Source organism: Otolemur garnettii, unplaced genomic scaffold (assembly GCF_000181295.1).
Source record: "Otolemur garnettii isolate 467f Iridium unplaced genomic scaffold, OtoGar3 scaffold00020, whole genome shotgun sequence".
Classification (NCBI taxonomy): Eukaryota; Metazoa; Chordata; class Mammalia; order Primates; family Galagidae; genus Otolemur; species Otolemur garnettii.
The window spans coordinates 2,989,577-3,008,570 of NW_003852415.1; the positions used below are offsets into that span (position 1 = coordinate 2,989,577).

Sequence of the window (18,994 nt, forward strand, 5' to 3'; positions counted from 1 at the left end):
TTGGTGTTAAATGTAGGCTTTGGAGAAGGTAGGCGGGAGGAAACAGTGTGTAGCAGCAGACTCAGGAAGCCAGACGACAGGGCCTGTATTTGCTGGGACTCTTGGGAACGAAAGGAATGCAACTTACAGAGCAGAAGCCACAAAGGCTCTCATACAGGCCCTGGCTGGGGCAGATCTGGTCTTCAGGTATGGCTGGATCCAGGACCATCAGGACTCCACCTTTCCTTATTTTCTGACTTCTCTTAAGGAACATAATAGAAGAAGAAGAAAAACATTGGGAAATAAAGCTAAAAGCAAGTAACCAGGGTCCAGCTTTCAATTGCCCGAGAGCACTGTGAAGGGCTCTGAGGCCTCCAAATGGGATGCCCACGCCTGAGGCTTCTCTTCCTCCCTCCCAGGCGAGCCTGGTAGGTGGAGAGCCCCCTGCAGGCAGCCCGTGTCCCTGGTGCCTTTCTAGGGATCCTGCTGGTACTGCTGGATTTCTTCCTGGAGTTACTTGATTTTCATTCCTGCTCCTTGCTCCCTCCCAAGGACTCCAAGATACTTGGGTCTCGGGAGCAGCCCCGATTTGCTTTGCTGCAGACAGAGGAGGTAGAAGAAGAGACAGAGCAGGGAGGGGATGAAGTTAACTTTGCTGTGGGAGGCTAGAAGCCCTGAATCTCAAGTTGACAAGACAGGGCAAGTGTGCAAACCTTCAGCACACAGTGGCCCTACACTAGCGGAATGTGACCCTGAGAATATCCTGGGCACCAACCTATCGGATTAATTATTGGTCCTCCCTTTCCTTTGGGTGGTGGTGGCAATGTGGGAGAGGGGCTGAAAGCCTTTCTTTCTCTATAGCATACACTGTTGTATTTGTTGGGACACATATGATCCCAAGTCCGCATCTGCCTCCTCGCAGACTGCTTTATCACAGGGCTCTATTCCGTTAGCCAGCACTGAATTTAACAAGACTTAAGAGATGGTAGATAAAGAGGCCTGTTGCTCTGCCCCACTGTGCGGAGTCTGTAAACACCTGTCTACCTTTTTGGGTTGTTTCATCCTGAGCTCCAAGGGCATGCTATTAATCTTCAATATCTTTTTATTCTGCAAACCCTTCCACCAAGAAAGGACCCTGGAGTGTCACACAGAGGGTGAATTGACTTCATTCATTTCCCTCTTGCCAAACAGAGGAAAGGGACTATTAGCTAACAAGATCCACAAGGCAGTATCCAGGAAGGGCTTTGAAACGGCAGACATCGCACACATATGCCCCAGATACATGGCGTCCACCCTGCTCAGAGGAGCTTCCCTGCGCAGGTATTGAGCAGGGAGCACTCTCACACTGTTGGGGGTACAACATGAAAACACATTTGAGAAGCTGGCCCTGTGTTCACTACATTGAGACCATCCTTCAGTGGAGATGGTCCCAACACTTTCCAGATCACTTGGCTCCCCAGTGGCTCACACTTCTCTGTCTGGGCTGTTGTCCACACCATTGAAGGTGGCCACATTGAGAGGTCCCTTGAGATAGGAGGCTGGGATGTGAGGGGGACAGCAGTGAGGTGAGATGAACTCAGCTGGGGGCGGGGATTAAATAGCCTTTGTCTCTCCATTACCTCTAAAAGGTCCTTTGCAGCAGAAATGGCTAGTGTTTGGATTGTTACATATTAATGACTCTTCCTCTAAGATTAAGAGAATACAAATAATACACACACTTCTGAAGGTTGTCTGGACAACACCTGGTGTTATTAAAAGACGTGTAGAAGCAGGGAAGATTTCCAAGGTTGGGCTAAATCTCAGAGGCTGCTGGAATGGCTGTTCTTTTTACACCTGTTGAAGGCTCATGTACCAATGGGGAGTTAGTTTGCCATGAAACTCCATGTCTGAATCACAATGAAGACTCGAAACATACCCATGGGCCCTCATGGATGGACCTGACTATGTGGCCATAGCCCTGACGTTGTATGGGACTCCGAGGCTCCCCATGATAGACCAGCATTGGGTTATACAGATGGGGACCTCGGGGGAAGGTGGGCAGAGTGTGGCTGGCTTCTCAGGAGCCATGTTCCATCACCATCTGAGATGATACGCTCCATCCTCTGGGATCTGGAGATGGGAGGAGGCAGAGAGGACAACATGGGAACAGGGCCCGTGTGTGCTGTCACAGTAATAAGGTCAATCTGGCCAATGCCTCAGTGGTACTCGGCTCTGAGGATCTGGGTCTCACTTTGAGTGCAGTGTGGAAGCTGGATATGTTATAGGGGGAGATTCCCCTCCCCAGAGCTGAAGTCAGGACCTCCTTTCAAGAAAGAAGGGGGTGGGACCAATATCCGTTGACCACCTACTATGTTCCAGGCACTGTTCCAAGTGCTTTATACACACTACCCTGCACTTAACCACTTTACAGTTGGAGGAAACATGGACGAAGGGGCTGCAAATTGTCCCGGGGTCATGTTGCTAATGAAGGGCAAAGCTCAAATTTGAGCACAGATCTGCTAGACTCCAAAGCCAGTGACCTTCTTGACCAATATCAGCATTCCTGGTAACCGACTTGAAATCCACCTGTGCCTGATTTGAAATCCACCTGTGCTTTGTGACGATGTTTGGGCAACACTCAGCTGCACTGCCCATGAGTTTGGTCCTGGCTTGTAAGTGTGGTGCAAGGTCAGCCACTGTCATGGGGTTGGCTCCATCCTGAATGGCAATGTGCATTGACGCCAGAAACAAGGGTGTTTGGAAAGTTGCTGAGTTTTAACCATGGGCTCCTCTAAATGGCTCGAACACCTCTAGAAGGGATATTGTTCCAGGCATGGGTCTGATTTGTAGTAGCTATGCTTCTTTATCTATTTATTTGATGCTCTTTAGAGAACACCTGATTTTACAGACACCCTTTTGATTTCCAAAGCAAGATCCTAGGGATCCCATAGAGGGGGTTATGAGCTTCCTGGGGTGGGTGGAAGGACTGAGCAGAAGTGGGATGGTCCTTTCTTCCCCCATACCTACACCATTAGCTACTTTTTGCTGCTTTCTATAAGAGATTCCTACGCATAGTTCCATTGGAAGAATGACTGTTTGGGGCTCTTTCTTTGGAAGCCATTGGTTTTAAATGATGCTTTTATGACCTCTTATGCAAAGACATTTCTGTTTGTGTGTGAGTCTTTCTCCTGCAGGTCAGCCAAATGGCTGATCATTGCAGAGTTGTTAAGGAACTAAGTCTCTGTAAAGAACCATCCACTAGCCCACCCTTTGACCCTGGAAGCAAGACGTGACATGGTTGAATCGCTAGGTTAGCAAGGATCCAAGGATGAAAGGAAATGTGCATTGGTTGATGTTGGAAGAAACAGGAAAATGAAACCACCTATTGGGTCTCACTGTGGCCTTTAAAACTGGAAGGGGAAGGAGCATCCGGTAATAAGCCCTCCTTATTTTATTAAGGAATTTATTCTACCTCCAAAGGGGACCTCCTAATTTCTTGGGTGTGTTTGCAGAAACCCTTCAAGCGGATCCAGCTGGCTTTAGAATTGCTGCCCATTTGAACCTGCTCCAACCAAGCAAATTGGCCCTAATGAGGAAATTTTGCTTGGCATGGATGGTCTTCCTTTTCGTCACCTCCTCCTTCTTCTTCCGGCTGCCCTTCACCTTCTCCAACTCACAGAAAGTTAAACTCCACCATTTGGCACCATTCCCTAACATCAGCTTGGTTTCCTCCCCAGCCTTATATCCCTTCTCTCACTTTCTCCATTCAGTGCTGAGAGCACTCTTCATTCTGACTCGAAAGAACTTTTCTATTAGGAGTGGGCATGTCTTTTTTTTAAGTTCAGAATATTAGGGGGTACCCATGTTTCATTTAAGTACTTAGTTTTGTACAGATTGAGTCAAAGGGAATGGACATGTCTTGATAAATATATGTACCGTGGGGGAGACCTGGCCCACGCCAGCTTCCCAGAAGGTTTCGTTCCTAAAGTCTCTTATATATCAGCTGGTCGGACCTAAGCAGATATTTTCCCAGTTTTCCACTGTGCTTAGGCTTCTAGGCCTGCCCACAAAGCCCCCCCACCCCGTAGTCCTAGGACACAGCATGACATGGACCCTGCTGAGATGAATGGTAGCATGAACAGAGGGCACAGTTTGACGTGAGCTAGACTTGGGTTCTAAGCCCAGGTTCTTTTCTGGCTTTGAGCCAGTTACACTTGGAGCTTCAGTTTTCCCCTCAGTAAGTAAAATGGGAGGGATGACACCCAGCTCAGGTGAGATGGATTTGATTACCCTGTCCATGCGAGGGCTAAATGGCAGAACAACGCCAGCATAGCGTGGGTGCTCAGCAATGCCAGCTTCTGCACCATCCCTCTCTATTCTGGTCCCTGAGTCTGAAGACATCCAAGAATTGGTGTACTCCAAGTGCACAATGAATAAAGGTTAGAAAATGAAAACGCTACCATTTTAGTAATGGACCAAAACAGAGAAAACAACCATATGGTTCTGCCTTGGAATTTGACAAAATGCAGAATAACTCAATTTAAAAAAGATGGAGTAGGCTCAATGCCTGTGGCTCAGGTGGCTAAGACGCCAGCCATGTACACCCAGGGTGGTGGGTTCGAATCCAGCCCGAGCCCGCCAAACAACAATGACAGCTGCAACCAAAAAATGGCCAGGCGTTGTGGCCAGCTGTGGTCCCAGCTACTTGGGAGGTAGAGGCAGGAGACCCACTTGAGCCCAGGAGTTGGAGGTTGCTGTGAGCTGTGATGCCACGGTGCTCTACCTAGGGGGACAGCTTGAGGCTCCTGTCTCAAAATAAATGAATGAATAAATAAATAAATAAATAAGATGGAGTAGGCGGACAAGTGATGAAGATGCTGAGGGGATCTCCTGCACCCAGCCTAGAGTGCAATGGCATGATCATAACTTTGTACCTCACTGCAGCCTTGAACTCCTGGGCTCAAACAATCTTCCTACCTCAGCCTAGGTTGATCTCAAACTCCTGGACTCAAGTGATCCTCCCGCCCTATCCTCCCAAAGTGTATAATTACAGGCATGAGCCACTGTGCCCAGATGATTTTTATTTATTTATTTAAAACATTTTTGTTTGTTTGTTTGTTTTTTGGAGACAAGGTCTCACTCTGTCACCCAGGCTGGAGTACTGTCATAGCTCACCGCAGACCTCAAACTCTTGGGCTCAAGTGATCCTCCCACCTCACCCTCCTGAGCAGCTGGGGCTACAGGCACATCACCACACCCAGCTAGTTTTTCTATTTTTTGTAAAGATGGAGTCTTGCTATGTTGCTCAAGCTGGCTTTGAACTCCCAGCCTCAAGCAATTCTCCCACCTCAGTCTCCTAAAGTGCTAGGATTACAGGCATGAGCCAGTGCACTTGCCTCTGTTGGGTCATTCTTAACATTGCTCTCCTCTGCACAACAAAATTATTCCTGGTAATAATCACATTAATAATCATTATTATTTCCAATTTGTTAACTTAAAAAACAGACCACAAACATTGGAAATGAAGAATAAATTTCTATTGCAAAAGTATTATTTAAATTTAGCAAAATTTGTCAGGTATGAACTAGTATTTGAACTTACGAAGTATTACATGCTCTGTTTCACTGTTTTCAGTTTCAAATGCAAATAAAACTTCCAAGTGATCGCCCAGAGTAACAAGATTGAAGTAACTCAAGTTCTTTGTTTTTAAATCACTGTAGCATCATTGTGATTCTGAATCCACTATTTGAACACACTCTGAGCCATTAGGAATTTACTCATGTTGTGTGTGTGTGTGACTTTATAACTTCCATGTGGCATGCAATTTATTAAAAATACATGTAGACAATAAAAACATGCTGATTTGAAGCTCACATATATGATTATAACTCACCAGCAACTACAACAATTCTTTGGAAACTAGACCAAGAAAAAAGTTTCTTGGGGAGACGTATTCTATCATTGATGTGGCTTAGACTAGCTTGAGCAAGATGACAATAAACAACAATATAAGTTTTACTCCGTTTTATTATTGTTTTATTTTCTATAAGACAACACCCCTCTGACTGCTTGCTGAGGTGGTGGTCTACTTCTACCACCCTGCCTGTGGCACACAAGTGTGGACATTGCTGGCTGCCAACCCAAGAGCAACCTATTCCTCCTTCCTCTACTAACAGAAGTAAGTTCTGATGTTTGTGATGAAACATCAGCGTACTCAGCAAAGGCAAGTCTCTCCTCTACCTCCAGGGAGCAAGCATTTTACAATCCTGGTGGGCCATGTCTCCACTGGTGGTGATTGATGTAGGTTGAGCAAATAATTGGATTCTAGCCCAAAAGAAGTGAGGATAGATTTTCTGGGGTGAGGCTACAGCTCAGGGAAAAGACTTTCCTCCACACTAAACTCAAATCAAAACAAACTAACAAACAAAAACAAACTAAAGAAGCAAGACATTTCCCTTAACATAAACACACATATGCATTCACCCCACTCCTGGATTGGCCGCTGCTGGATGAGGAAGTGATGCCTAGGACCACAAGGACCATCCTTCAGCCACAAGCTGAAGGAACAAGCTGAAGGTGAAGTCAATACATTAGAGAGGGCAGAAGAGAAAAATGGAATCACCTGGCCCTGGAATGTTTGCTTTGTAAGATACTATACTCTTAACCTTTATGCCATTGTTACTTAACTGTCCTATTGCTTGAAGCCAAAAGCAACTTAGAGTTACTATTGGATGTGTGTATATATCTGGGAAAAGATAGTCACCCAGGGAAGTAGCTTACTCAGTCTGGAGAAAACCAGGGAAAAGGGAGAGCATAGTACGTTCTTGGCCTCCCAGATTTGGTGGGAGAAGAAAGAAAGTAGAGACATTGGGCAGGATGGATCTACTGGTTGGCTTAAGACCTGGACATCTGTCAATTGAACCAGAACCAGAGTGTTGGAGTAGCTGAGTGGGCAGGTGGTACCAGGCAGGGGCTACATGGGCCTTTGTAAAACACGAGTCCGTCACTGGGTAGTGACTACGGATACCCATCTGGGTAGTGACTATCCATCCATCACTGTGTGCTCCTTCCTACCTGCTCTAAACTACAATAGAACCTCCATAGTCGACCACCTCCCTACATTGATCACTTCCTTAATTTGACCGAATTTTCACAGACCAGACATACACTACATCTATGTATCAGTACAGTAGGGTGGTGACAAGCCCAGGGCATGGAGGGTGGTGACTAAAGGCAAGCGAAGCAAAGAGAAGAGACTCCCACTCCGCCCGGTGAGACCCAGTGTGCTGCCATGGGGGCTACTACATTTTTTCCAGCCTCAAAGAGATTTAGCAGGTTGCAAATTTTCTGGAAAGTTTATTAATAAACCGGGCCAGTAGCTCTCAACTGTAATCCTTTGGGAGGCTAAGGCAGGAGGATTGCTTGAGGCCAGGAGTTCAAGACCAGGCAGGACAATAGGGAAACACTGGCAGTACAAAGAATAAAAAAAAGAGCCGCTCATGGTGGTACATGCCTACAGTCCCAGCTACTTGGGAGGCCTAGGCAGGAGGATCGCTTGAACCTAGGAGTTTGAGGTTGCTGTGAGCTACACTGACACCACTGCATTTGAACCTGGGTGGCAGAGCAAGACCCTGTCTCAAAAAATACAACTAACTAACTAAATATCGCAGCATAAAGCATTGCACGGCAGGAAGAAAAGGGGAGGAATTTGAAAACTACCCCTTATACCTCTGGGCTGCATCATCCAGCCTGTCAGGAAGCCTGATCTCACGTACTGGAGGCAGAACTGACGCCTCCTGAGAGGGGAGCTGACCCGGAAGGCAGCTGGGGAACCCAAGGCCACATATGTGTGCGATGCGGTGTCTGCACCTAAATTTTCGTTCGTTGGTGGGCAGGGACAGCCCATCCCTCCTTTCCCCAGGCTTGTACCTCTCCCTGTGGGGCTCAGATGCCCTGAAAAGGCCTTTGATACCTTCTCCACGTTTCTTCCACTCCTTTCCACACCACCCTTCCAGTTTGCCCTCAAAGCAAGTCCCTTAGGGCTGAGTGTAAAACTCCATCTGCACCTTTAGTAAGAAGAGTAAAGAGGAAATATTGCTGCTCGCTGCTCGGCGGGGCTCAGTAGAATTGCCTCAAAGCAGTATTTATCATGCCATTGAGCGGATGCCCATGTTTAATGTGCTATCTGTTCTGACCCCAGGTGTCTCTCTGCATCACTGCTCTCCAACCAGCCCTCCTCCAGTCCGCGTCTCAGCCGAGGGTCATTGCTGACAAGTGTATTATCAGTGTTTATCCATATTAAATCTTGTAGCGGTGACTGCCTTTTACCCATTTTTCTAAACTCTCCGTGGTTCTTCTGCAGTTTCCCTTTCTGCTTTGTCTTGTCCTTCTTGGAAAGGCAAACCCTCCTAAGTCAGGAATTGCACAGCTGCTGCGTGTTCGCGTTGTTTACGGACAATAAGGGTGCTGTGGATGACCCTGCTTCAAAGCTCAGGCTTTCATCTGGAATGGGTTCTGACCTATTCATAATTACACAATTCAGAGCAGTGGGGAGTTCACCACTGGGACTGGTTTAATTACAATATACATCTGTGAAGGAAAAAAAAAGTGGGTGGCCAGCATTTTTGTCATATAAGAACATATTAAAAACTATCTTTTTTTTTTCTTGAAACGGAATCTCACTCTGTGCCCTGGCTAGAGTGCTGTGGCATCATAACTCACAGCAACCTCAAACTCCTGGGCTCAAGACATCCTCTTGCCTCAGCCTCCTGAGTTGCTAGGACTACAAGCACCCACCACGGCACCTTGCTAGTTTTTCTACTTTTAGTAGAGACAGGGTTTCACTCTTGCTCAGGCTGGTCTTAAACTCCTGAGCTCAAGTCAACCGCTCTCCTCAGCCTCCCAGATGCTGCGATTACAGGCATGAGCCACCTCGCCTGGCCAGTAACCATCGTCTTAACTATGTTTTATTTAGGTATAGTGCTTTATACTTTGTAAAACAGTTACTTCTGATTTTTCTAAAACCTACAAATAGTTGCTGTGTTTTCCCCTCTCCTTTAACATCTTATTAGAGCAAGAATAAAATCCATCTTATTCTGAAAAATAATTAAGTACAAAGTTCTAGCTTAATCGAGCCATTACAAAATCAAAGCCAGGTCCCCAGTTTTGAATTTTATGTCACTCATGCTAAGGAGACAGTCTCAGTCAACGTGTTTCTTTGCTTCTACCTAACGTTTTATGCGTGTTTTAGAATTAATTTTCCAAAAGTGTCATGTATTTTATGATTTCTCCAAGATAGGTATTCTTGAGAATAGAAATGTCAATAGAGGCATAATCTATAATTTTGCAACGCAAATTGTTCCTTTCTTTCTGTGGCCATTGCTGCCCACGGAGTCTTGCAGTTAAAACTATCATCAACTAAAAGGAAGGTTTTTTTTTTGTTGTTTTTTTTTCACCAATGATGAAACCCTAGGAACAAATAGCTCATACTACTATTTAAAACCCACCGTGTTTTATGCTCAAATTGATGCCAAAATCATAAGAAATTAGATTATAAAGTAATACGTGACACAGACAAGAATAAGGTCAAGTTTCTTTGTTATAAGAAAAAAAAACCCCACAATCCACTGTAATGGAAAATATTTAATTAGACAGATCATTCATTCAGTCAATAGCTAGTTGTTCAATGTCTCTTAGCTACCAGGTACTATCAAGACACAGTCCTCTTCCCCCACCCCACCCCCCGCCCTCCTCTTTCCTTTTCTCTTTGTGCTCCTCTTAGTCCTCTTGTTTTTCTCCCAGAAATTTGGCAGGGGACAAAGCTATTATAGCCATAATGTGTTCCTAGTCTCCTGGTAGCTAGGTGGAAAAAAGATCTTTGTTTGTGCAGGGAGATAAATCTCCCTTTCCTGATCCTGCAACCTGCCTGCTCACTGCAGTCGCCATCTTGCATGGGGCATACGGAGAGAAGGAATCTAGGGGTAAGAGAACTGTAAGAGACTCTTCGGCTGTGTTGGTGAGAAGGGGATCTTGAGGGGCAGAAAAAAAATAATGGAGCTTTAAAATATCTGGAAGTTATCCCAAGACCCCTGGTGGGGATTCAGATAATGGATGACCGTGGTGGTAGGAGAGACACTAGCGTTTAACCACTCAGGACTTCCCCTCCATATTTTATCTTTGGTGTCGTGGCAGCAGTGCTAATAGGACACAAGCCTTCTTGCCCCAATCATGGCCCATTACAGCTTCAGGAAAAGCCATCATGTTTCCGCAGCATGTATCTGTCAGCAGGAGACTATTATGGGAGCACAAACTCACATTGTATTAGTGTTATCAGTTAATTATGGTCCTTGGGAGAGTGCCAGCCAATGGGCTAGTGGTATGCTGACCACCACTCAGGGATATAACTCCACACCCCAAACACCAGCATGTGAGAAGACAGACAGTCCACAGAGGTGTGTGGTCAGGGACACTGCGCTTGGCCTGGAGCCCAAGAAGCACTGTCCCCAAAGATGTGCAGGTCTCTGCATAGGCTAGGCCCGCCTTAGCCATCATGGACTGTCAATGGGTGCCCTTCCTGGACTCGCCGGCCCAGCCCTCTCCCTGGGGTGGAACGGAAGGAAGCTTGGTTTGTGATTCTGACAATTCCACGCGGGCATCTTCCCTTTCCGGGGCCGGTGGTAAGAAATGGCCACACACCTTGGGTATTTACCAAGGCCTCATTGTCCCCTGGAAACTTGACTTCAAGGAACGTGGGTAAGGGTGAGGGGCGGGGATGGCATAAGCAAGCAATCACTGTTCCCACACTCGTCGGACTCAGGCAGCATCTTCCAAATGCCTGTTGGATCATTTCTTTTAGTGATGAAACCATCAACGTCTCTGCTCTCCTGGGGACCCAGCTGGGTCCACCAGCTTCTGCAAAATTGCCTGGTTTGAAAGATGCCAAAAGTTCCCTCTTATTTTTGTCCTCAGAGCAGCACATGGCAGGGAAGGAATTTGAGAACCTGAGAAACACTGCTTGCTGGGCCTTATTTGTGTTAAAATGACTCGTGCCTGGGGAAGCTGCCTCTAGAGAGGGAAGGATGAGGCTCCACTAAGGGTAGAGATGCTCACCAGACCTCTGGCCAGGGGTGCTATGCTGGGATCGGCTGCATAGATCATGGCAGGACCCCTCAAGTGACCCTGACATCCAGGTCCTTAAGTAGGACAGCCCACTCTGAGGACTTAGGGTGGAGTGAGATGGGGAATAGTGGTGGTTAGTGTGGATCGGGTTCAACTAGATCCCTGACATTCTCTGTGATCTTTGTCCTAGGGGAATACAGGTGTGAGTAGGCTGGGCTGTGCACGAATGTTTCCTAAGTACCTGGTACCTGGAGCATTGCTCTTGGCAAGATAGCAGGCCTTGAGGTTGGCATCTGCCAGCAAGTGCTTTCTCTGTCCTCCTCTCTCTGTCCCCAGGAAACCAGGTGGGGAAGTGTGTGGTCACAGAAGCCCATTTCCTGTTATCCCCCAGGTGAAGGGTGTGGGGAGGGTATTGCACTGAGACACTTCTTCTTTGCCTTCATATCCCTCCAGAAAGAGCTTGAACGTGGGAAAGGGAAGAGGGGGTAGGGAAAGCAAAGAGACTTGTCTACTATACTTGAGGGTGAACATGTAGAAATCTACAGATCATGGACGGTGTGCCTTGCCAGTTATTCGCTGTGTGACATTGGGTGGGTTATTTCACCACACAGGGAAATTTGCAAATTTCCTTCTGTGTCAAAACTGATGATGGCTGTATGTGATTCCCTGAGGCCCTCCTAGCTGGAGGCTCTGTGAATGTAATAAACATCTATTTAAAAGAATTTGTCCCAATACTGGGGCGTAGGGCAGTTGAGGGGTGGCTTAGAGTTTCTACAAGGGATGGATTACAGATAGCACCTGCTCTGGTTGAGGAATAAAAGTGTGAAATCATGATTTCTTGACTGCATTTCAAACTTGAGGGAGGCCAAGAACTCTGCCCACCCTACTCCACCCCCTCACAGCCTCTAATTCTGGAGAAGAGATGACTTTGGCAAGATCATGTGATCCCAGAGTCCTCTGCACTGCCCCATACTGCTACTTCTTCAGCCAGAGGCATGACGCCCCTGCCTTTAGGAAGGAATCCCACCCTTTAGGATCTGGCTGATGACAGAGTAGGAGAAAGGGTGGTCTCAGTTACCTTTATCCCGGTCTCAGTTACCTTTATCCCTTCATCTCTGGAGGCAGAGAATAATTGTGCACAGACATTAGCCTGATTTTTAAACCAATGTAGACCTCAACTTTCCCTCATTTGGTCCCAGAGGCTTTGAATCCATTACTCTGGCACATATAGGGGTCTTTCTTTTAACGCTATGAGGAGCCCTTTATCTCTACCGAGTGTGCTTTGTCTCCAGTTAAAAATAAAGCACCCACACAAAGTAAGGAGCCAACTGACCCCACACAACCTCTCAGGGACTAACCCTTCCCTGGCAGTGGCTTGTCCCTGAGTAGGTGTTGGCACTCAACTCCAAACTGCGGCAGTTTAACAGTTCACTCACAAAACCTTTTTAAATGTATATATATTTATTTCAGATAAATATGAGGGCACATACGAGTTACATTGTTTGCATTTATAAGGTCAAGTCTGAGTAGTGCTTGTGTCTTTCACTCAAGAAGTGTGCCATTTACCTACACACTGGCCTCATTAGGTGAGAACTTACAAAAGCCCCTCCCCACCCCTCCTTCTTGAATTTAGCTGAGTTTTTCTTTCACGCGTGCACGTTGTTTTTAATCTACAAGTGTCAAGTTAGTATTGAGTACATGGGGGGCTTGATTTTCCATTCTTGGGATGCTTTATTTAGGGGAGTGTTTTCCAAATCCATCCAAGTTGTAACAAAAGATATAAAATTTCCATCTTTTTTTATGGCTGAATAGTGTTCCATGGTGTGTGTGTGTGTGTATGTGTGTGTGTGTGTGTATATATATATATAAAACAGTTTATTGTTCCATGCCTATGTTGATAGGCACTTGGGTTATTTCCACATCTTTTTTTTTTTTTTGAGACAGAGTCTCAAGCTGTTGCCCTGGGTAGAGTGCTGTGACATCACAGTTCACAGCAACCTCCCACTCTTGGGCTTAAGCGATTCTCTTGCCTCAGCCTCCCAAGTAGCTGTGACTACAGGCACCTGCCACAACACCCAGCTATGTTTTGGTTGTATTTGTCATTGTTGCTTGGCAGGCCTGGGCTGGATTTGAACCCTCCAGTGTATGTGGCTGGCGCCCTAGCCACTGAGCTACAGGCACTGAGACTATTTCCACATCTTTGTGATTATGTATGGGGCTGCTATAAACATTCAAGTACAAATGTCCTTATGGTAAAATGATTTTTTTTTCTAGTTAGATAGATAGCTAGTAATGGGATTGCAGGATCACATGCAAGATCTACCTTTAGTTCTTTGAAGATTCTCCATACTTCTTTCCATAAAGGCTGGACAGTTCTCAGTGCAACCAACAGTGCAGGAGGGTTCCCTTCTCTCCGTACTCACACCAGCATCTGTCGCTTTGGGACCTCGTGGATCTGAGCCATTCTCACTGGGGTTAGGTAATATCTCAAAATGGTTTTGATTTGCATTTCTCTGATAATAGGAGATGATGAACATTTTCTCATGAGTTTGTTGGCCATTCATCTGTCCTCAAGAGAAAAGAAGCAACTGTTATGTCCCATATCATTAGGTGCTGGGGATTCTCGGGTGTACAGAAACAGATGTGCTTTTATGGAGTTTACCGTCTGGTAAGATAGGGGTGAAGGAATACACAGATCGTTGCAAACCATGGTAAACTCCCTGAAGCAAAGTGAATAGCAGAAAGAGTCTGGTACAGTCCCTTCTAGGTGGCAGGTGCAAAGTCTGGGGCCTAAGGAGAGTATGACACAAGGTGTGAAGGGGCACAGAGGGACCACAGGAACCTGTCATGGGAGGCCTTCCTTCCAGGCCACAAACTTGGGCCTTTTTCCTAACTGCAACAAGGGGGTACTGGGTGTGCCTTTTACAAAGTGCTCCCTCCCCATGTGCTTGGAGAATGGATGTCAGTGGGCCAGAAACGATGCAGAGAAACCAGTCATCGAGGTCTTGGCAAGAGATAATGGTTATGCAGAAGTCAGGCTCAAGGAAAGCTCTCTGCACCCCTCTTTCTGTTTCTAACCAAGTCCGTATGTGATTAGAAACAAATTCCAGGGCTGCTGAGAGAGGAGACATCTTCATCCATCTCTCTGTGAGATGCCTTCCTGAGCCTCACACCAGGAGAATCCCACGCGTTCCTCAACTTTAGCACATATGAAAAATCTCAGCTCTGTTTCCCAGCCTGCCCAAGTGCACATTTATCCAAATCAAATATCCTCTGCGATCCTGCTGCCCACTCCCCCAGCACCTCCCCATGTGGCTGTCCCTCCTGGGATCTCTCACAACCCTCTCTGCTTCATTCCTGAAGTGTGGTTCACACACTGCCTGCAGTTACACTCCCTTTAGACATTATTGTGATGATGAAATTATGTCTTCCCTACCGCTTGCTCATTGTTTTCTGCAGAATATAGGAGAATAAGGTGGTGGTCTCTCCTAAGGGCTTCCTTCTCCCCTTTTAAATAAGTCTATACATATCCCCTTCCCCGCACTCATTTGAATCATCAGATTGATTATTATCCCTGTGGCCGATGCATCTCAAAAAATGAAAAGCCCGGAGGAAGGCATGGGACATGACTTACAGCTCATTTTGGTCCAATGGCAGCCCATAACATTTGGTTTCATGGAGGGAGCAGTGGATGGGGATGCAGGTGTGTTCATAGCTGGGGATTCAGGTGTATTTGAAAGCATCTACTTGTGGGATAGGTAAGTTGGTTGTTTTAACTACAATGTATTTTCCTAAGCAGACAGAAATTCATTTGCTCATGTTTGTGTCCTGGGTACACTTCTGAGAGCTGCCAATGGACAGAGCATCACTTTACACATCCAGAGAGCATTTCATAGATGCACGCCCTGCCTCTAGCCACCTGAGAACCGGTTGGACTGACTGGCCCAGGCGTAAGAGCTGGGAAGGGAATCTGTTTTCTCTCCTGCTCTCTGGCAATGTCTCACCTGCTGGCCTGACCCTTCACACTTTTGCACACCAAATACAGGGTTTGAGGCTGTGAATTTCTAAGGCACTGGCCTCTTGTCTTTGGTGCGTGGGTGGAGGACTGTGACTCATTTTTAATTAGAAAAGGAGCCCATTCCAAAAGGCTTAGAGGTGAGTTTGCTAAGCCTGCCAATTACAACATGGTTTTGGGGGGGCAGTAGAGGTATATACATGGCAAATCTCCTACTCCACCCCAGAGCCACCTGGTATTTGGATATGTATATTTTTTCCTTTTTAGTGGGAGAGGGCAGGCCTTATTATGGCTCTAAAACCCAGTCCTCCTACTGCTCAGGAGGGGACCTCGGGCGTGTGAGCGTCTTATTCCATTGAAGTCTCTCTGGCTCACCCCCCTTCCCCCACCCCTGCTTGAATCTGTCACTTTAAGTCCAGCCCCTGAGAGATAGCCAATGGGAGCCAAACCATACATCAGTCTCCCAGTCTTAAAGCTACAGTAGGGTTAGTGGGCTCCAAGTCTCGGGTGCCCCAGCCTCTTCCACAGCTTTTCATCCCCTTTGCCCGCTCGCGCCGGAGCGCGCGGATGAGTGGGAGCGCAGGCTGTGCGCGCAGCACGGCTCTCTGCCTCCTTCTCCCCCGCCGCGACCGCGTCCTCCCACTCTGCCTTCTCGCGCACTGTGCCCCTGCCCGGACTCGCACCTCGCCTGTGCCCTTCACTCGCTCTTCCGCGTGATTTCCCCGCCGCCTTTCTCTACCAACTGGGAATGCTAAAACAGGACTGATGGACGTGTCCGAACTCTGCATCCCGGACCCCCTCGGCTACCACAACCAGTAGGTGCCCCGCTTTTTCGGTCGGTCTGTCCTTCTGCCCGTCCAGCTGTCTTTCTCCTGGGGAATCACAGTTCCTCTTCCCACATTCTTGTGTAAAAGTGGCAGGGACCTCCGGGAACACTTGGGGGACGTGGGAGAGGAAAAGCCGCACACTTCCTGGGTTTCTTTCTCGGGCGTAAACCCGCCCCTAACTTTTCCCAACCCCCCTTTTACAAACCTTCACTTTTAGGCAAGAGGACTGCTTTCTCGTACACTCATTCTTCATTTTGCTATCCTCTCCGATCTTGCTCCGCGGTGAGAAAATATTTGAGTTTCTGCGGAATGGAGCAGAAGCCCAGAACAGGTGCAGGAATGTGTTTGCAAGGATATCCTGTCCCGTCTGATGAAGCCTCCCCGCAGGCGCTTTGATTTATTATTTCCATCCTGGGGTCTAAAAGTGATCCCAGCAAGGGGGAGAACATTCAACCTGCCTTGGCGGTTTGGAAATTGCAGGCGGCCAGTACCGGCTCGCAGAGCAATCACAGTGGGGCGCCCCGAGGGTGCGCACGTGGCGCGGTGGACCCAAAGCGCCCCAGGGATGCAGGTGGCGTGGCTTTAGGCTGGCTGAGCTCCGCATGCTCTGCGAGGGGAGCGAGCATCCCGCCAGGAGCCAGCCAGGGCTGCCGGACGGCACTGCGTTGTCGTAGGCAAAGTTCGTTCGTGTCTTTGGGGGAGGCTGCGTCCTGCTAAACTGATGCACACGATTTCTCTGCCCTGGGGCAACTTTGCGCTCGTAGAGCCAGAACTTAGGGTTGTCCGAGGGACGTGAGTGGCGGCTGGGGCTGTGAGACCCGACTCTCAGGAACCGCGGGGCCCCAACCCCAGGGACAGCGGGGCGAGCGCGCGGAGTAGGAAAGTGGAGAACTGAGGTACGGAGCAGTGGGTGGCTGCCCCGCGCGCCTTGTCCAGGTTCTCCAGAGTCACACTCTGGCCACCCATCGTCTCCTTCCGAGCTCCCTTCGTGGTCGCCGTGCCACCTGCCGCGTCCCTGCCGGGGGTCCCATCTTGGGCGCTCCTGATCCATCACACCCCCCGCGGAGTCCCGGCGTTTGGGTAGGTGCTAGCGCAGAGCGGTCCCTCTAGCAGGTTAATAATAATTATTATTATAATAACATCAACAACAATAAATAAATCTCTGGGTTCTTACCGACAGCTTCCCTGCTTAACTTTGCACTCTTCTTCCTTTTTTTTTTTTTTTCTGAAGCAAACTAAACTCTCAGAATCTGCGTTTCTCTTATTCCACCGTCCTTTCGTTTTTTTTGTAACACTCGCTCCCCCTACCCACCCGAGAACCTGGAGGACATCTCTAAAATAAATACTCTGCATACTGTGGGATCCCAGGCAGTACTTACCGCCCCCCCCCCCCACACACACACTTCTTCCCACCTACGGTGGATCACGCGTGAAGGAGGAGGCAGCTTCACGGCAGTGGATTGTGTCGCTGGCCAGACTGTCCGGGCCTCCACGGTTCTGATTTTAGGATTCCCTCACCGAGTCCCACTGGGGCCAGGCCCTTCAGATGCCAGCTAATGTTGGGAGAAGGTGGACGGAGTAGGTCTGGGAGATGAGGGGAATCTTTAATTACAGTGGGTTTGGATTTCCACGGGCTAGGAAAGTGGCTTTCATTCCCATTAAAGGTTACACGGATCCCAGCTTCTGTGGCTGGAGGCGGAGAAGTGTTAGTGAGTCTGTGGACAGGATTTGGTGCTTGTGGGGCATTTCCTTACCTAAAATTACCAACTAGGACAAATATTGGATGTTTAAATTATTTAGGCTCCCTCTCTCCAGAGGCGACTTCTTTAGGTGAGCTTGAAATATCTACGCATTTGTCTGTGGCACAAGTCATAGTGAATAAATAGGAAAATTCGTATGAAGGAAGTATATTCTTTGATTGTGTTAACCAGGAGAGCAAGGAGAGAGATGGAGGGTTTAACAGCTGGGCAATTCATCGTGTTGACGGCAACTCTGGCTTGGGTTAGAAGAGAAATATGGACAGAGGTGAAGTCGGGGAGGCAGCAAGGGGAAGGAGGTGGCCCTGGTCCTGGAGGTCTGGCAAAGGTTCCAGGTGGAAATCACTTACACACTTACCTTGACAGCGTTCGGGTTCCCAACCCTTCTTGGATTCTTTTGAAAGAATTAGCTTTTCCTTCCATGGGGCACAGGAAAAGCCAAAAATACACCTGCTATCTCTACCAAGGAACTAAGCATCCCTGGGAGATGTCATTTCTCAAAGCCCAGGATTTGCTGGGCAGCAGCCCCAGGCAGGGATGAGCTGGCCCCTGGGCAGATGTGTGCCTCCGGGGGAGGGTCTGCATTGGTGCAGAGCGTGCCATTTCCAAGGACAAGCTTGTGTCTGGGGCAGCATCTTTCTGACCTTTACCCCAGGGCTTCATGATCTGGCTTTAGAGCCGGGGGTAGTTAAGTCACAAAATGGAGGACTGCATTCCTGGGTTTGGTGGAAGGATAGAAAGTCGGATGAACCCACTCACTGAGGTGCTGCTTTGCTCGGGGAACGTGTGTGTGAGCGGGTTCGTGTTCTCTGTACGCACAGTTTTTGCCCGGGCACATTAGTTGACATTCCAGGACTCCACAAAATCCAAGGACACAGGACCAGAGTTCAGGGAGAAAGAACTCTCCAGCCCTCCCTCTTACTTCTAATGCACAGAGAGCATTTTTCAATGCTCGAGTGTGATTCCCACTTTCTCAGGTGAGAAATGAACACACGCATGAAGATACCTATGTACCTTCCTACCTTTCTCTCTTTCATTTTCATTTTCCTGTAGCCAGTCCTGTAGGTGACTCCATTACCCTTTCTAATCAATATTTTATGTACATGTATAATCAGTCGGAGTGGGAGTCAGTGTGCTCTCCAGCGTGTGCCTGTGTACAAATGGGTCCTTGACCAGACCAGCTGGAGACCCACGCACAAACAGCCCAGAGAGTGAGGGGGGCAGCGGTGGTGGTGCCCGACCCACCGTCTGATGAACACTTTGCTGTTGTTAAAGAAACAAAGAACAAACTGTCCCGAAGGTAAAGTATGTGGGTTCAC

The 18,994-nt window shown here is 47.9% G+C and overlaps 1 protein-coding gene across 1 annotated transcript in view; it reads left to right on the forward strand.

Annotated features, from left to right (window-relative positions):
- The first annotated feature begins 15,856 nt into the window (after positions 1 to 15,856).
- ESRRB (estrogen related receptor beta) overlaps positions 15,857 to 18,994 on the forward strand; it is a 105,576-nt gene continuing 102,438 nt past the window's right edge. The window contains exon 1 of the mRNA XM_003786930.3: positions 15,857 to 15,906. Coding sequence (XP_003786978.2) covers positions 15,857 to 15,906 — 50 coding nt within the window. The remainder of the gene's footprint in view (positions 15,907 to 18,994) is intronic.